The sequence below is a fragment of the Fusarium redolens genome, assembly GCF_020744475.1.
Source record: "Fusarium redolens strain MPI-CAGE-AT-0023 chromosome Unknown BKA55scaffold_1, whole genome shotgun sequence".
NCBI classification, from domain to species: Eukaryota; Fungi; Ascomycota; class Sordariomycetes; order Hypocreales; family Nectriaceae; genus Fusarium; species Fusarium redolens.
This window is the reverse complement of record NW_025763664.1, coordinates 3,182,428-3,200,863: the sequence shown is the minus strand read 5'-3', so window position 1 is coordinate 3,200,863 and position 18,436 is coordinate 3,182,428. Positions and strand designations below refer to the sequence as shown.

The 18,436-nt window shown below is 49.2% G+C and overlaps 4 protein-coding genes across 4 annotated transcripts; 1 reads left to right on the top strand and 3 right to left on the bottom strand.

Moving 5' to 3' along the window:
* Positions 1-12: 12 nt before the first annotated feature.
* BKA55DRAFT_496151 (Pyruvate/Phosphoenolpyruvate kinase-like domain-containing protein) lies at positions 13-980 on the bottom strand (the record flags this gene model as incomplete). Its single annotated transcript, XM_046186346.1, has 2 exons — positions 13-777; positions 825-980. The coding sequence occupies 2 exons, from the start codon at positions 978-980 to the stop codon at positions 13-15; spliced, it is 921 nt and encodes a 306-aa protein (XP_046056766.1).
* A 460-nt stretch (positions 981-1,440) lies between these two features.
* On the bottom strand, positions 1,441-9,626 carry BKA55DRAFT_30830 (armadillo-type protein). The gene is made up of 2 exons (XM_046185620.1): positions 8,183-9,626; positions 1,441-8,132 (listed from the first exon to the last, which is right to left on the bottom strand). Exons 1-2 carry the CDS (start codon positions 9,562-9,564, stop codon positions 1,586-1,588), a joined length of 7,929 nt encoding a protein of 2,642 aa, XP_046056765.1. The 5' UTR covers positions 9,565-9,626; the 3' UTR covers positions 1,441-1,585.
* Positions 9,627-9,817: 191 nt separating this feature from the next.
* BKA55DRAFT_550307 (CwfJ C-terminus 2-domain-containing protein-like protein) lies at positions 9,818-11,861 on the top strand. Its single transcript, XM_046191263.1, has one exon. It carries the CDS (start codon positions 10,030-10,032, stop codon positions 11,581-11,583), a length of 1,554 nt encoding a protein of 517 aa, XP_046056764.1. The 5' UTR covers positions 9,818-10,029; the 3' UTR covers positions 11,584-11,861.
* Positions 11,862-13,041: 1,180 nt separating this feature from the next.
* On the bottom strand, positions 13,042-14,905 carry BKA55DRAFT_532616 (uncharacterized protein; the record flags this gene model as incomplete). The annotated part of the gene is made up of 4 exons (XM_046189364.1): positions 13,042-14,185; positions 14,238-14,469; positions 14,532-14,599; positions 14,655-14,905. 4 exons carry the CDS (start codon positions 14,903-14,905, stop codon positions 13,042-13,044), a joined length of 1,695 nt encoding a protein of 564 aa, XP_046056763.1.
* Positions 14,906-18,436: the final 3,531 nt, after the last annotated feature.

Here is an 18,436-nt window from a genome sequence, read left to right as displayed (position 1 = left end):
TTCTAAGGCGTATCAGTCCACGCCACCTTGGAAGTTGGAAGCTCCAGCATCCTCATCAATTTTCATCGACTCGTCGAGCCCGCATACTCGAAACAAGTCCTGTGGCGTAAGCTCGGTATCTGCCAAACCGGTTTCCTTCAGCTTTTGCAGACCAGCCTTGATTGCAGTATAAGCCGGAGCCAGCGTAGCCAGCGGCACAATCATCATGCTGAATCCCAAGTCCTTTGCTTCTTTAGCAGACAGTTTCGGCGTGACGCTATTCTCCACCATGTTCAGCAATACAGGCCATGTTGCGAGATCAGCGATCATCCGCCGCGCCTCTTCAACTGACCGAAGACCCTCAGGGAAAGCAACATCAGCTCCAGCATCGCGTGCAGCACGGAGCCGTGTCAATGCTTCTTCATATCCATGCTTCTGGATAGAGTCTGTTCGTGCGATGATGACTATGTCGCTTCCCATCCTTCGACGTGCTTGCACGGCAGCACGTATACGGGCCAAATACTCGTTCAAGTCCACCAGGACCTTTCCAGCGAGATGTCCGCATCGCTTCGTCTGCACCTGGTCTTCAATATGTAGCGCCCCAACACCTGGGCGCGAATATTGTTCAACTGTACGTGCCACCATGATTGGTCCGCCGTAGCCGGTGTCCGCGTCAGCAATGACAGGCGTAGACGGTGACAAACTGGCGATCATTTCTGCGCTCTGCCGCATATCGTTTAGTGTTGCGATCCCTAGGTCAGCACATCCGTGAACGGATGCTGTGAGTCCTGCTCCAGTCTATACTTGTCAGTGGAACCTTTGATGGCGAACCATAGCAGACTAACCATGTACAGGACATCAAATCCAACCTCGAGCGCAATGCGCGCAGAAAACCCATCGTATACACCAGGAGCAAGGATGAAATCACCCGCTTCTATCCTTTGGCGTAGCAACTTCCCCGCAGTAATAGTTTTGCAGACATCTTCTCCTTGCGAGCTCATGACTGAATTGTATGGCGTAGAGGAATGCTGTTCTGGTGAGATTTGAGACTTATCTAGGGAGACCTATGTTGAATTGTGGTTTATTTAATTCAGAATTAATACGTTACGAAGCCCCTTTTCGTATATTTGCTAAGGGTGGGTTGGGGTGGGACTTCGGAGTTCCTAACGATGACAAGTTTGAGCGATGCTGCACACTCGGAATTCCGAATATCTGGTCCAACTCAATCATGATGATGAACCCCAGGTCGCGAGTATCAGTACAGGACGTCATGTTGTGTAAAGACCATACCGCCGTCCCCGGGCGTCGGATGAGGACTTTGTACTGATGGATGGCGTATAGATATCCGATTATTGGATTGTATTGGATTGGAAACTCCAGGAAAGACAGGAGTCCAGCTCATGCAGGAGAAGGATATTGTTTCAACTGATATGTAGCCCTTGCGTGTAGAGATAGAGAAATGAGTTACAAGTGGTAATAGCTGAATTTTCTTTTCACCTTCTTCTATAAATGACTTTTACTATATATCCAGATCATAACGCCGAGGAACAATTTACCTAATGTCACAAATTCCTAACGCCAGTTGATGCAACGACGTCCATCATCCTTACCACCGCTTGAAAGACTGTCGCATGACCTTCTGCTCCTTTGACCGAGTCTTTTTGCGCTCCTTGTTCTTCTCAAACTTCTTTCTCTTATCTCTTCCATACTTCTCCGGCTGTGCAAGCGCCTCGATCTTTCTCTTGCTTGAACGCTGTTCTCTCTTGGTCCTCACCTCCTCTCGAATGGCAAGAAGCTGCTTGGAGTACTCAGCCGTACCAAATTTCTTTTGAAGGGAATCCATGAGGATCTGCGCTCTTGTCTTGAGGGCCTCGTGTTTCGTCTTGAAGAGTTCATCGTTGGAAAAAGGAGGTGCAATGGAGGGGTCAGTAAGATTGTGAAGGGGCACGAGGATAGTCTTGAAAGATGGTCGCAGGCGATCGGGTGAAGACCTCCGGCAAATCGTTTCAAGAAGTTCCATCGCAGCCACCTTTGGTGTAATGGCCACAGCCCTAGGGGGGATCTCTCGTCGAATGATGTGAGAGATCTTCCAGAACAGATGTTGAAGATCAGTCTTTCGTTGAGTCCCCTCAACCTGCTCTTCTTCTTCCTCCTCTTCCTCCTCATCCTGCTGCTCTTGCTCGACCTCATCATCGGACCTCTCACCTTCTATTACAGGTCGAAGAGGGAGGCGAGGAGCCAAGAAAGCAAGGACCTGGACAGCTTCCGCTCCGAGCTTCTCGTCAATATCTCGGGTTGCCAAGACACCCAACCCAAGTCTCACCAAATTCTGGACCTTCGGCAAATCAAGTGTAAGGCCATGACTACCGACAACTGCTTCGCCAACCGCTACATCACTGGCTTGTTGAGCAAAATCAGCCAAGTATGAGCTTGTTAACCCAATAGATGACAGTTTGACCGAAGTTGATTGGTGTGACAGGCATCTCAAGATGTTGGACCACATCTTCTCGCTGCTGCTTGACAGAATCTTATCGGGGAACACAGACAACGAGACCCGGATGACTTCAAGTGCCGCCTCCAAGAGTTCTCCATCGGCCTCTCGAATATCCTCCGCCTCAATGACGCTGTTGATCTTTCCTAGAACAAGTTTGAAATCCCTCTTGTTCTTGGATGCGTTTTCGTCGGACTCCAGGTAGAAGCCGAAAACCTGGAAGGCAAGCTTGAGAACTACCTCATTTCCATCCTGATCCAACCATGTTCGCACAAGTCCAAGGAAAGTTTGAGTCCTCTCCTTATCAGCCTTGCGGAATATCTCCTTTAGTAGTCCAGCAGCTGCAACTCGACACTTCTCGCTGTCGTCATTGGCGAGGACAAAGAAGAGCGGAAGGAAACATGTGGAAGAAATCTCTTGAACAAAGTCATCAGATGACTTCATAAGAAGCAGGTGAACAATCTCCATAACAGACAGCCGACCACCCTCTCGCTCGTATTTGAGATTGGCCACAATGAAGGTCAATTGCTTAGCCCATCTGGCCTTCTTCTGGGGATATTCACGAATGAATTGGAAAAAGGCACCTCGAGCAAGGTCACGAGTGTCCTTATCATCATTGGTAATCATGACTGTGCCAACATAGTCAAGAGTGTCGTATACGGTAGCGGTTTCCAGATGTCGGTCCAGAACTGAACGCAGAAAGTTGAATGTGACATGACGGTAAAGGGGTTCAGTAAGATCGTCCTTCAACTTGGCAAGTAGCATATCAACCGCTGCATCCTTCACGACAACGTCACGACGCTCTCGAAGGACAACAGCCAGCATTTTGAGAGCTGCTTGAGATAAGTCGGTTGTGGTAGAAACTGCCGTGGAGATGCTCTTGGTTGCTTCCTTGACCGCAACCCTGTACAACTTTGATCCCTCATCGTCAAGGAATGGCACCTTGACAATGACAGCAAGTAGTCGGAACGCTGAGATCTTCACTTCGTCCTCTCCGCCAACCATAGCATCGCCAAGAATGGGAATAAATCCGGAAATGTTGGTAGGGGTTCGCAAGCTATCGTGCTTCTTCAGTATTGCCCTCAGAATGTCCACCGCGAAGCGAATTAGCTTGTATGTGTGTTTGGTCGTTTTGCCTCGATCGCCGCTCTTCTTCGCACCCTTTTGGACAAGGTATTTCTTAACTCGAGGGTCCAGTTTCTCCTCAACCTCAGGCTTTTGAGAGTTGTAGACGTCCTGAATGACCTCATAACAGAAAACAAGGGTATCGCGACTTTCGGCGGCAGGGTTTTGCAGAAGTCCGGCAGTAATACGCGCCATCAGGGTATCAAGCTTCCGAACCATCTTGAGATCAACCTTTTGCATTAGAAGTGCGCGCAGTGGCTTGACCAGTGCGATAAGCCGACCAATCGAAGCGTTCTTGGCTATAAGCTCCATCGAATCTTGACTCTTGCTGCTCTTGATCTCCTTGGTCTGGGTGGTATAGCCCTCAGCGTCCTTCTCTTGACCGATGACGCCGAAAATATCATCCATAATGACCGTTACGACGAATGTAAGGCAGTAATCCAAATCACCAGGAGAGCAGATAGGAATGAGTGCAACCAGAATTGAGTGCATGGTGTATGAAAGCACATGGAGCTGGTAACCTCTGGTTAGAGCTCCTCGCAACTCCTTTAGGATGAAGCCAAAGTACGACGAGCCGAGAATAACAGCAATCTTGACTAATGTGTCTCGAGCCATGTCACGAGCTTCAACAGACTTGCTGCGAAGAATGTGACTAATATCAGTCAAGACACCAGCCAGTTTCTGGTCCATTTGATCCAAGGGCAGCAACTTCAGAAGTCTGACAATGATCACACCAACGGGGACACGGTAACTGACTTCCGACTCGTCTTTTTCGTGAAGATGCTTGACAAGTGTGGGCAGGAAGGAGTTAGTAACCTCTATGCTCAATTTCTCTGCCTTCGGAATAGTGAGGGGGAGTCTGGTGGTGGCTGATGAGGATGCATCAACCTCATCAATCTCCATGCGCTCCTGCGGTGCATTCTCAGCTGCATCGACAAGTGCATCGGCAACCTTGCTTAAAAGTCGAATTGTTAGCTTCTGTTGGTCGGGCTTGGCTTCGACATAGCCGATGTATCTTTGGAGAGTGGTGCGGTAGTGTTTCCAGTGCAGAGAGGTTGCAAGGTTACCGATGGTGATAATTGCTTGAGCACCAAGCCCATGATCATCAACTCCATCAGCGCGACCAAAAATGAAGTGCTCAAGGAGTGGAATGAAGAACTGGGCCAGGTTCTGGCTTCCCATCTCCTTCTGCTTGTTGGCTGCCTCCAAAATGTGCAGAGCCTCCAACTGTTTTGCGGTTGCAGGACTAAGGATATTGAAGAAGAAGGTCAGCTCAGCGCTGTCTTCGGTACGATCATTCAACAATGCGCTGAGGTCAGCTACAGGTTCCCATTCGGGCATTGTTGATAAGAGATGACCCATAACTCGAAGATACTCTCGTCGAGCTGTGTCGGATGGCTCCCGGGCTCCGGCGTAAAGAGCAGGCATGATGACACCTCTCAAATGAATGTCGAATTTCCCCTTCGAAATTTCGGAAGAGCATGTCGCTGCATCCATGATGAAACGCCGAAGTCCATCGGCCGAGTTGGACGAAAGAATACCGAACTCAGCATCGTCTCGAATATGAAAAGTCAAGTTATGTAGCAAAGGTAGCCACTGCTTTGGAGTCAATTGAGTCTCCCGATCGCCTGAAATTGCACTGTAAGCGGCCAGGCGTCTATCATAATCCGGCTCATCGATTCGGCCCTCTTTGAAAGAATTGAGAGCTGCACAGAGACCAGCAACTTCCTGGAGGCTGCCATCCTTCCCAGCAATAGCCAGCATTGCTCTGGAAAGAGATTGTCTGTTTTCGCGATCTTTAAAGTAACTGAAAAGAGACGATATAGTGTCGTAAACATTGTCGAGAAGTGCTTGGTTCTCAAACGCACTGGAACGAGTGACATATTGTTCAACAATGAGCAGGATTCTGCCCTTGAGCTTGGGACTGACTCTCCGCGGAGGTTGGTTCAGAAGGAAGATCGAGATCTCAATCACGGCTTGGATATCCTCGGTGTCCTGAACAATAGGAGCCATAGTCAGGATTGTCTCTACACAAGCCTCCATCAAGTCATTGCTAATACCGGACATATCCAGAACAGTAGAGATCTGTGTCAAAATTGTTTTCGAGTTGGTGTCGAGAAGCTCGGCTTTGATGACTTCATTAAACTCGGACTCCTGTGCAGGCGCAGTAGCAAGTTTGATCAGGTTTCGAATTATAGTAAGGACATGAATCTTGACTTCATCCTTACCCTTCTCAATTGAAAGACATTCAATAACTTTGGGAAGAATACCCTCAGAAACCTTGCTATGTGGTGCAAGGAATAGTGCAATCCTGGGGAGAACAGACCAGGTAGCAAAGAGCTGCAGCATGCCGGAAACCCCTTGTGTTGTCTCGCTGGGCAAGTTTTCTAACCTTGGGGCCACAACATCCTCAAGAATGATATCCTGGTATGGTGCCCATTGGAAAGATTGGGCGTTTTGGAAAAGGGCGATCAAACATTTTAAACCAGTTGATCGAATGACCCTGAGAAGAGACTGCGTGCTAGCCTTCTCCTCCTCTTCTTCAGAAGAGTTCTCTGGGCCCATACCCTGTCCGTTAAGTTCACGGCAGGCAAAAACAAGACAGTACAAGACAGCATTGAGAAGTGTCTCCAAATAGGGCGTGGCGTTGGTGCCAAGTTCTGAGATGACGGAGGAAATCATGTTGAGGAAACCGACTTGCTTTCTGATGGGAAGGATAGGCTCCTCGAAGATCGTCTTTGAGGCGCCGACAACCTTGACATCTTTCAGCTTGCCCGTGGCAATGTCCAAAAAGCTCCCCATGTCTTCGACACTGAGGTTTCGAAGGACAGCCAGCCGAGTGGCTTGTAAGCCATGTCTACCACTTGCTGCACCCTTCTTGGAGATTGTACGACCGTAAAGCAATCTAAGGAGAACAGGCATCAAATCAGCCCTGTGCTCCGGCTTGATTGCGTTCTCATCTTGAAGGAAAACTGTGAGCTCATTTTTGAAACGAGCTTCATCTAGCAGGAACTCCAGGTTTTCTTGATAGGTCTTGATCGCCTCCTGTTTCCAGGCGAGAATGGCCTTGAGGGTAACCTTCTGTACCTCAACGTCACCATTCTCCATCAATTGCATGAGCGCGGTATAAACCTCTTCATGCTGGTACAAGACCCGAGGGTTGATAAACTCTGAAAAGACACTAAGCATAGCCTTGCGATCGGCGAGAGACCAAGTGGCACCTTCGGAGACATTTTGGTCGTTTACTGAATCAGGGGTTCGGTCTTCACTCGCCCAGGCCAAGAAATGTGGCACAAGTAGACGTGATCTCCTCTCTGCAATTGAGGGAATCGCGTTAAACACTTTCAGCGCACGAGACCTAGAGTTTCCAGCGGTTGTTTCCGCAGTCCGCTGCTTGTCATCGAAACTCTGCAGCATTAACTCATCAGGGTGATCGATAATATTCTCCACCTCAGTGGCGACTTCTTCAAGTCGACGCACATTAGTGCATTCGAAATCGGAAACGAATGCGGGACGCGAGCTTTGAGTTTCAGGTTGTGAGGGACCCCAGCGAGCTGAGGGAATCTTCAGCCAGCGGAAAGCAACCTCACAAATTGCCTCTTCACCGGCCTTGGTCTGTGTGATCTGCTTCATAGTCTCCACCGAATCATCCCACACAGGCGACAGCTTGACTGTCAGCATACCAAATAAGAAAGCAGGCACAGCTCGTTGCAGCCAAGAGCCCTCCTCAAACGAAGCGTAATTCTGACCCAGCTTGCGAAGATGCATGGCGATTGTCCTTGTATGTGCAAGACTTAACGGAGTCTCCTCAATCTCAATCATAGTCTCGACAGTGTTCCAGTTGTCTGGCGTCGGGCTGAGTGCTTTAAGCAGGTTCAAGGACGCTAGCCTCAAATCGTGGGATGGGGAGCTCAGGTTTTCAATCAATGATGTAGTCACTGGATCCTCCTCACTGGATGAGCTATCACTACTGGTACTGTCTTGTCTCTGGGCCATCTCCTTGCTTTGCAGGATTTCTTCGTATGCGAGATAGGCATGTAGAAAGCTTACTGACTGGGAGAAACGTGGAACAGCAGCACGGAGCAGGGGGCTCAGGGTAATGTCCACGGAGCCGGCAGCCTTGCTCATACGAAGGTAAGAATGAAATCCTTGACCAACAATGAAATGAACTTCGTCGGATGCCAGGGTAGATGAAGGGCGAAGCGCGAGCTTGAGTTTCCTGAGCAGAAGTTCGGCGATACGAGCATTTGTTGAGGGGTGAACTGTCGTCAACTCAAGTATCTGGAGAAGAGCCGAGTACTTTGGCAAGCATCTATCTCGCCAAACTTGGGGATCTTTGTTATAAGGCCCCCTTTCAGGAAATGGCGAGATCTCTAGGCGCTCGAACTTGGAGACAATCTGATCCTGCCAACCTTGTGGCATTCTGCAACTGTCTTTCTCACCGGCTGGTGGAAAAGCACGATTTTCAATCATCTTTGGTAACAGAATGCAAAGCATGTCCTCATTAGGCTCCTCAGACCAGTGGTTCGCAATAAATCTAACACAGTCAGCAAACAACCTAAAGCCTCTCTCATCAAATATGCTTACCTTTGAAAATCGTTGCGGAAGAGGCTTCCAAAGCGCTGGGCGTCCAGCTCGCAGAAATAAGAGCAAAAGGGGATGAACCACTTCATGAAGGGCTCCCTGCTCAGTGATTGAGTAAGAGGAACGATATGGGGTATCAATGCATCGATAGGTGCATGGTGGCAGACAATGGCAATATTGACGATAACAAATTTCCAAACAGCACTTGCGGCATCCTGTGGCACCTCTAGACCAGCTTTTGAAATCCCAGATAACAGTTCGACAAAGTTCTTGATAAGTGGTGCCCAGTCCGTAAGGCGATTTCCTTTCCGAACACCAGCCAGGGTGCCGTATATCCTGAAGAGGGGAACGGCTTGCCACTGACGATCAGCAGGAGATACACGCTCCATGTTGGCTCGAACGGTCTCATGGACTCCGGTGGCAAAATCTCCAAAAGTATCAACAGTCGCATGGTGGATGACACTGGTGAGAACGCCACAGACGATGTCGGTCCAAATGGTGTCTTCGGTAAGAGTTCGCTCCTCATCAGGAATTGCATCAACGAGAGCTGCAAAAACAGCCGGGCCAGTTGAGTGAATGATATTGTCGGTACCCTTGATTGCCTCGGCAAACATATTCATCAATCCATCCTTATACAAAATAAACTGGCGGTCATCCTTAATACTCAAAAGATCATCTCGCGCACATTCGACCAGGCGCTTCAAAGCTGTCTCGCGGTGTGAGGGGGCAGCCGCCTTCTTGACCAAAAAGCTAAGGGCTTCAGCCGCAAATCGAGCAATATGGGGAGGGTGTCGCGACTTTCCGAGGAGGGGTGACATGACGTTAAAGGTAGGTCGCAAGTCTGGTACAAGAAGCTTAGACAGATACTTGAACAAAAAGGCGAGGGCACCAAACGTCCACTCTATAACATCGACATCCTGGGGCTTCGCAGCAATAGCCACAATCAAATCCAAACTCCTGCCATAATGTTTCTCGAATCGAACTCCCAGATCGTGAGAGAAGGCGGTGAGAAGGTCCAGTAGCGGCTCCAGAGCTTCCTTATCCTGTCCTGCTATGAAATCGGCCAACAAATCCATTATCCTCTGTTCGAAATGGAGGAGTTGCGGGAGGCTCTCGCATAGCGGCCAGACCTTGGTTTTGAACGCAGAAAACGGTTTTGACACATTGAGTTCTCCCCATTTCTGAAGTCCGGTCTGGAAGTAGGACGTTGTCGTGGAAAGGTCTTCGTTATCGAGGTCATGGCGGCGAACCTTTCGCAATGGTTGGAGCGAGTTGAATTTGGATATTTTCGTAGTAAACGACTCCCATCGGTGATTCTTTTGATGGGGTGTTGTGTTTTTGTTCTTCCGCGCCTTGGTGATGCGCCCTGACGAGTTGGACGGCATCTTGGCGGTATTGCTTTGTGGAAGGACAAAATTCTCAGACAATTTGAAGATCCAGATCTTGCTGCGAAAAGAGCTTCACATACCACGAAAATGCGTCCCTCCAAAACTTTTTTGCCGGCTAATAGGCGGTAAAACCGATAAGGTGACGCTAATGTAAGAAGCCCCACTATGGCCAATCATAGGCGCGCCGCATCCTCTTATCTTCCTTAAGCTCAACGCGCTTCAGTATGCACTTTCATCATAGCTCCTTCATTCATGCCTGAGAGAGAAGTTATCGTGACAACCTCACAAAAACACAACCACAACCAAAATGGCTGCACCAAAAATGTAAGTTTCGCTGCAACTTTACTACCTGTTTTTACGGACTGACAATTCGCATAAAGTATTGTTTTGGGTAGCCTCAATGGCCAGCTTGAACCGGCGTTCAAAAAGCTAGCGACATTACATACCAAAAACAGTTTCTCCATGGCCATCCTCACAGGCGATGTCTTTAGCGCAGCCCAAGACGATGGCTCCGTGAACGCGCTTCTAGATGGAACCATCGAAGTCCCTCTACCAACCTATTTCACCGTCGGAACCCACCCACTCCCTCCTCGTATTGCTGCCAAGGTTGAAGCCGAGGAGGAGATATGCGAGAACCTACATTTCCTGGGCAAGCGCAGCATTACCAAGACGTCCGACGGTATGAGGATTGTCGCTTTGGGTGGCCAATTGGATCCCAACCTCATTGCAGGACTATCTAAGGAACAGCACCTCCCATTTCACACAGCGGATGATGCAAAGAGCCTGCGCGGCGCGAACAACGCTGATATTCTCTTGACGTCAATATGGCCTGCAAGTATTTGGACTGGCTCTCAGGTTGCGCTCGATCCCACAAACCAAACGTCACTCAACGTTTCGGACAGTATTGCAGAACTATGTGCAGCGCTAAAACCGCGCTATCACCTATCAGCTTCACCAAAAGCCTTCTTCTACGAACGAGAGGCTTTTGTTCACCCTACCGAGAAGGAAACGGATAACACTTGCGTCACTCGCTTCATTTCAATGGCGCCTTTCGGCAATGACGCCAAAGCAAAGTCTTTGTACGCTTTTAGTCTCAACAAAGGAGACGCCTCAGTGCCCCCTGGCGCGACAGCCTCACCGTTCAACCCTAAGACCAAGAAGCGTGCACCCAAAGATGACTCTTACAGTCGATACGGGGGCGATGATAACAGCAGAGGACATAGAGGCCGACGCCAGAAGCATCGTCATCGGTCGCCGCCTCCGGGTCCTGATCGATGCTACTTCTGTCTCTCCAATCCCAACCTATCTGCCCACATGTGCTGTAGTATCGGCGACGACGCCTACATCTCCACAGCCAAAGGTCCTCTGCCAACCTCAAACACGTTTGCGGAGCAAGGCCTTACCTTTCCAGGCCACTTGATCATCATTCCACTACCACACAACCCTACAATACCTAGTATCGGCCCCGTCACTGATCCAGCAGGAGAAGCTGCAAAAACATACAATGAAATGACACGCTTCCGAGAAGCTATCCAAGCTATGATTGCTTCCAAAAGCTCACACAAGCTCGGAGTCGTCACGTGGGAGATCAGCCGAGATCGCAATGTTCACCTTATCTGGCAACTAATGCCTCTTGCAGCCGATCTCATTCGCAAAGGCGTCGCGGAAGCCGCTTTTAAGGTCGAGGCGGAGAATCAGTCTCTTCCAGCATTCACTGCTCGGGAGCTCACGCTCGAACAACAGGCCGAGTCAGGGGGTGACTTCTTCCGTGTATGGCTATGGGCGGACGATGGCGAAGACCGTATTAAGGGCAAGGTCCTCGTCATGCCTCTGCCCTCAGATATGCGGTTCGACCTTCAATTCGGACGTCGTGTGCTAGCTAAGCTTCTTGGTCTTGAAAATCGTATGGTATGGAAGGATTGTGAACAGACTGTTGAGGAGGAGACGAAAGACGTCGAGGCATTTCGGGAGGCGTTCAAGGAATGGGATTTCACTCTTCAAGATGTTGTTGCTTGAGTTCTTCGGTTTTGTATACTATACCAGATGCATGGGCGGCGTTTAAAAGAAACGAGTTGTGGGTGGGCTCAAGGGTTTCTTGATATAAGGAACCGTGATTTTCTTCCATCTGGTCTGAGAGGCTCTGAATAACGATGCGGAATAGATGCCCGTCTTAGAAGACTACAAATAATGCTGCGTGTCTCATTAAAATCTTGCGTAGCGAGATCAACAAGCATTTGATGTCATACCATCTCGCAGAATCACACGGCAAAGCTCAAATCACGTTAAGAAGCAGCACGTTAACTTTTAACTGTTTTGTCCCTCAATTTTCAGGTATCTAGCCAGGGGTACCTTCAAAGTCAAGTGATGTACAACTAGCAAAACCACTTTTCGCCAGCCATGTGCATCTTCCACGCTGCTCCGCCAGCTAGATTTACAGAAAGCATCGCAGTATCAATCTTTCATAATACTGCGACATGCGGCCTGTGCCTATTACGGACAGAGAATAAATACATTCCAGGCCTGAGGGTGATATGTAGTTTCCATCTTCCCAGCATTTCCCTTGTGGGAAGGGTTTGTTTGAATATGTAGTGAAGAACAAAAAAAAAAGAGGTGAACCATTCCCGTTTTGTAAGGTCAGGGGGTATAGGTGCGACAATATGCGCAGATGGGATGTTATAGGGTGGGTATCCATGATTTTAGGATACTGGTATCAAAAAGACTGTCGAATAGGGTACCGAGTAACAGATGCGAGTCATGCTGTGCCTGGCCAAAGTATTGCTTCTGTAAAAAGGGGTATTATGTGTCCCCAAGGGTGAAGCCACTGAGAGGCCGAGACATGTGGTATCGAAATGTCTATTGCGAACAGCGCCACAGTCGTCAGGGAAAGCTTGTTCCCGAGACATGTTTTAGAAGCCAAAAATGCAAGTCCGGAAATCGCCAAAGCAGATGTAATTGAGTGAAAGGAAAGGAAAGAATAATGCGCGCCCTAATGCAGAATAGGAGTAAGTTGGCTCCTTGGTAAATGAGGTTCCATCGTTGGACCATGTACGTAAGCGTGAAAAGTCGAAAACCATGAATGGGTCTGTCTGCTGATGCGTAAAACGTAGAAAAAAGAAAATATCAGGCGATGAGTGAGAACTCGTGTCAGTGATCTAAAAGCGAAGAAGTCGTTGCGGTCGTGGTGGTGCTATGAGCATGAGAATGATTAATCGTAGTGAAGATTAGTTGCAAGGCCAAGTTGTCGAAGCAGAGCATAGCATGTATTACTGGCTTTTGAAACGCCGTGGTCGGATTGACCGTTGGATTCATCAAAGCGGATGGGGTTGTATGAAGAATCCCCTTGACAACATTGTTGGGAGGAGACGGGAGAGAGGAATGACCATAGACCTGAAGGAGCAGACAAGGTGAAACCAGCACCAATAGAGTCGATCTCTACCACGTGCAAAACAGACCGAGTCGTAAAGATCAGAACGTCTAATAAGAGGCCATACGGCGAGCATGTGATCGGTCGCCGATAATAGGGGAGGCACCAAGAAGGGAGATTGGTGCATGGAGATTTCGTGACTGAGGTCTGCTGGGAGCAGTTGGTGACTCGTCCACACAAGGCTCACGCTGACCAAAAGCAAAAGTAGCGGCACGGCTGAGACCTTTACGAGATTTCAATCGACCCATTTCGCGTTCGCAAGTGCGCTGGTGAGCCTCATCTGACATCTCAACGTATTCTTGAGGATAGCAACGACCCCGGTGTTCAGTGAAGAAGCCAGAATAACCACCGTCTAGAATGTAGACTTCAGGATATGTAAGTCTGGGGTAGAATTCAGCATTCACAGTGCGGTCCTCAGATCGAACATGACGAGCCATCAGGGGGGCACGGTGGGCTGAGTACTCGCAGTGGAAGATGAGAAGCGTCCGTCCATCCATAGGAGTCTGGAAGAGCTGGTTTGTGAGCAGGTCCTTATCATTGTAGTTGACAGCACCGTCAATGTGGCCACCCTCATACTCATACTCAAACCGGCAGTCGATCACGATCTTCTGGTCGAAGTGGGAGCTGTACTTGCCATCCAAAACGTCGACCAGTGTCTCTCGAGTAATGCGAGGAATGGTATCGGTGGGGTCTTCCAGGAGGAAATGGGGGAGGACGGGCTCTTGAGCCTCCTCCACATCCATAACCGATTGAAGCGCAGAGGACGTAGTCTCCTCTCCCTCAGAATTGCTCTTCATAATGTCAGCGGGATGCTCGAACATGCTCAGTGACCGACGGAACTGCTTTCGATTTCTGAGAAACGGATTGGACTGTCGCCGGGAATGTGAGTTCATGGAAGGAGAGCCATTGTTGCGAGAGCATGCATTGAAGTTGAGGAATTGGGGTCTAGTGCGGCCAATAGAAATACCAGGGCATGGGCTGTTGGCAGATACGGGTCTGCGCTCCTGAGGTGGTGATGTCGACTCGAAGCATTCGCTCAGAGACAAGTTGGAGCTGGTATGGTTCAGGCGAGAGCCAGCACCGAAGCGGAACGGAGGCAGCTCCGTGTCAGCCTGACGACTCGGTACCGCCGTGGTACTGAAACCCTTCATCCGAGTTAGGGATGGTCTTCGTGGGACAGCTATTCTACGGTTTCTGAAAGACGTCAGTTGTAGTTCCAGGAAGAATGTGGGAATATGAGACTGACTCGGCCATGATGGGCTTGGGAGGTTCCAAGGAAGACTGCCGAGAGATAGGAGCCGGTGAGTCAAGTACCATTTCATCGTCAGCGGCTGGTGTAGACCCCGGAGTTGGAGAAGTTATCTCGAACTGGGTGAAGAAGGGTATCTTGTGAGGCAGAGGTGATACCTCCATCAACTCCTTAAGCTCGGCCAGTGGGGCAGGCGACGAGGACGGTAATGGGGGAGTCGTGACTGAATCTGTAGGAACATGCCAATTAGCCACGAGGTTCTGTGTTCTAGACCTTGTTGGTCTTGCTCACCTCGACCTTCCAAGCTGCCCATCATGCCAGCAGTGAAGAGTGCTCTTCTGGGAGTGGGGAACTGGGGACTGGAAGTATGTTAACCAAGACACTTTAATCCGGTTACCAGGCGCCGTAACGAACCTCGAATCGCTGTCAAGTCGGAAGTTCTGGGAAAGATCAGCAGCCAAACTCGCAGCGGGCGAAGAGCCTCGTACGTCCTTGACGTTGAAATAGTCTCCAGAATGCTTGTGGATTTGCTCGCGTAGACTCATGCTTGCAGATGTGACAGAGGATGTAGCGTAATGAGGGTGCCCGCGAAAGACATCTCGACTACCCCAACTAGGGAGCATTGAAGGACGGTGTAAGGCCGCCAGAGGTGAAGAGGCTTCCATTGTGAATGGTGGCAATGAAGCAGCGGGGCGATTCGAGGGAACCCGAGTTTAATCGAGTTCTGTCGAAGCACGTCAGCTACTAAGAGCTACTCGATATCAAAAACACCGCGATGGAGGGGATTGAAGAGGTAGTTCTGCAGTAAGTCAATGCTGCAGTAACACCTCTATAATGCTATTAAACGAGCGTCTGAGCAAATGCCTTGAAGCCAAGGTTTGTACAGACTGAATTGTATTAAAATCGACTCGTGGGCGAACCAAGTATTAGATGGATGATGGGAGATTAGCTCGTGGCGGGGTTTCGACGATAGCGTGTGTCGGTCGTTACAATCGTTCGAATGACATTTGAAGGAGGGACGAACGAGACTCGATAGAGACGTAATCGTGAATGCGTCCGACGACAGGGAGAGACGTCGCCGTTACGATTATAAGGCAAAGAGTCAAGTCGAGTCGAGAAGACGTCGAGGTCTTAGTCTATCTCGAGAGGGATCGAGATGGTTGAGCTGATCCAGACCAAGTGCCAAATTGACCAGGGGTGGGCGTTGCTGGGCGGATGGCGGAGGACCAGAGTACTAAATCGCACAGGTCTCAAATACGCACAGTACAGTACAGGCGATGGGAAAGATAAGGTTACTGAGTACCGTAATGCTAAAACTAGCACACAGAGACAGACAGAAAGCCTTTTTTCCAAGAACGAGATTTGAATTTCCCCCGTGTTTCTTGTCTTTTAATGCTCTTCCCGTTTTTCTCTGAACCTGTTCGATATCCGAGGGTGGGTGTCGAGTTCAAGCTAGTTAGTACTACTGTTGGCTGGATCGAAGGACTGGTTTGGGATCCAATTGATTGAAAGAACGAGCGGTTGTCGAAGTTGGATATAAAGGTGGCTAGCCGTAACCGTATTTGCCTTTTGGAGAGACTGTCAGACGGGATGAGTGGGAAGGGGGAGCAAGGTAAGATGTGAATGCGGGAGCTGAAGCCTTTTGAATGGATTCAACCAAGCCCAGTCCAGGCAAAGGCTTGTCTGGTTGGAGTTTTTTCCCAGGCGATTCCCACCAAGGTTGTTAGGGGTGATTTAGGAGCGTGCTGGGGCCCTGGGGTCGCTGGGGAGCACCGACTTACAGTGGAGTTTAGTGGACGAAAGCTACACGCCCAGGGCAATGAAGGGAGAGGTGTGAGGGTGTGAAAGGGGCGTGTCGAGCCAAGTCCACCAAGATCCCACATTGGATAGATGCCGTGCCTTCGGTGGGCACCTCACTTTCACATCTCACTTGCACCTTCAGGGCCTCAAGGCAAGGCACAAGGCACCGGGCAGCACAGCAGAGCTCCCGTAGGTCGTTTTGCGTCCTGCAGCAAAGGCCTGCGCTGCTGAAGCAAATCATATCTCTCGCCAGTCCCCTCCCCAGCCGGTCTACTGCCCACTTACCAGGTATCATTCGATGCTGAATGGACGTCGCCCCGGAGGACAGCGCGCGGTTGCTCAGCGGAGGTGGGGATGTCACCTTGGACCTTTGGTGGCATCCTTGTCCTGGATTCGTCTGGCGCTTAACAGAATAAGACCAGGGCATTGTAGGCACCTTACGTAGTATGGTAAGGTCAAGCAGCACCTCAGTTATGGTACCGTGTGGGAGCTTGTCCTTAGCCAAGGCAGGGCAGAGCTATGCTATGTTTGTGAAGCTGTGCCTTGAATTGGATGATATGCAGTTGAATTTGGATGTTTTGCATCACACTTGGTTCTGCCAGGCTTTCCTGAATTAGTTGACGAGATAATCCTGTTTACTTTCCTTGAATAACCTTTGATAGCGTCTTGGGTAAGGTAAGGTATCCTGATTGTCATTTATGTCTTTCAACTCAGTCATGTGCATTCCCGGCTTCTAGAGCTTCCATTAACTATAATGGATCCATTGCACAGACATAAACGTCAGGGCAGTTCCAGTTCGCATAAAGAATACCACCCACGGAGTCATGATAAATTAAACAGTTATCGATGAATACTCAACAAACTCTCATAACAGCGAAAAACGCCATCTGCTTGCTGTTTTTGTCTCAAACTCATATGGCATGAGATTCAACTCTTGGCTATTCATAGACTATCTCATCGTCTTTGTTCATCTCGATTTAGCACAGATATACCGACAAACTTGATCCCATTGCGTGAATGATCGACCGTTTATTTTCGACGCCCATTCCCCTGGTCAGCCTCGACACACGCAACACATCCAATCGATGGATATCTTACACAATTGCTCAATGCATTTCTCTATGCCATCAGCCATGCACCGACCAACCGGGTTACATCATCGCCCTAGGATAAGAAGCGGTGAGGGCATCGACATGTGTAGTAAAGTATACTGACACCCATGCGTCCTCCCGAACCGCGATGCTGGATATGTTAATTCAACAGCTGGATCCATGACCATGCGTCGACCCAGTAACGTGAATGAGAAGACAAGACAGGAGATGAGTTATCACCATAATGGCAACAAGAAAGGAGAATCAAATATTCTCAAAGCATGGATACCGTTGCCTGCATAAACGTTGAACAAAGAAACTCACCCTGCAGCTGAGACTTTGTTGAAGCCATATTGATGTGCAGTCTCAAAGAGATCAACCTCAAAAACAATCCACAATAAGCCACTAAAAAAGGGTTCAAAGATAAAGTGGAGGTACGTAGTATATTTCTCTATTTCCGTAGCGAACTTACCTATTAAACAATTAATTGAACGACGACACACAGTCAAACGCAGTACTATCTGGATAACCCATTCTGTTACTCTGAGCCAAAGCTGGTCTTCACACCAATCAAGTCCTAGAATCATCATTTCTCAATCCGGAGTCTTTCTCAAGCCTCCCGATCAAAGACTGAGCACTTGACTGTGATCAATCGAGCCTGTATTGCTGTGGCTTGGTGCAGCTTCTATGTCCTAGTCTCATGCCAAAAAAATCACCGTCGCTTCGGGATTGGATAAACAACCTCGAGTTTAAACAATAAGTGAAGTCACGTCAGCTCTTTGTCAGTTCCCTGACGGATTGTCGCTCCGCCAAAAACAGCGGCTCCAGTGGCGTGAGGAGCCGATATAACTCAGACAAAGGAACCGTGAACGCCTCTTGTCTGAGAATCTCGATGCTCGTTGGCCACCAGGATCTCGGAACTACGACGTGCCTCCGCGACTGGGTTGAGACAGCGACAACGATAGTGACACTGGCGGTAGAGATTTAATATGGATGTGAAAGATGTGTCAGGTCGGAACGAAGAAACGAGTCAGATGAATAGAGTGATTTGTGAGTCGACTGCCCTACGGCTACGGATACAGCTTCATTCTCACCGTGAGCTATCTCTCCCTGCGTAGGTGAATCTCCCTCCCTTGGGCAAGACCACGGTCAAGTCCATGATAATTTCCATATTTCGTAACCCAACGTTCAATTCAGCATCTTTGTAATCACATTATTATGTCTGTGTCTCGGATGAAAAAGTAAAGAGCCCCAATTTCTCCATTCTGCTGCTCCAGTTCAAATGTCAAAATGTCGCCTCCCTTT

What these genes read in the sequence shown, in the direction of transcription:
- BKA55DRAFT_30830 (XM_046185620.1), bottom strand. Translation starts at nt 9,564, where the DNA reads ATGCCGTCCAACTCGTCAGGGCGCATCACCAAGGCGCGGAAGAACAAA. An exon ending in TTCCGCAACGATTTTCAAAG is followed by an intron (nt 8,133 to 8,182) that starts GTAAGCATATTT and finishes TGACTGTGTTAG; the next exon opens with ATTTATTGCGAACCACTGGT.
- BKA55DRAFT_550307 (XM_046191263.1), top strand. Translation starts at nt 10,030, where the DNA reads ATGGCCATCCTCACAGGCGATGTCTTTAGCGCAGCCCAAGACGATGGC.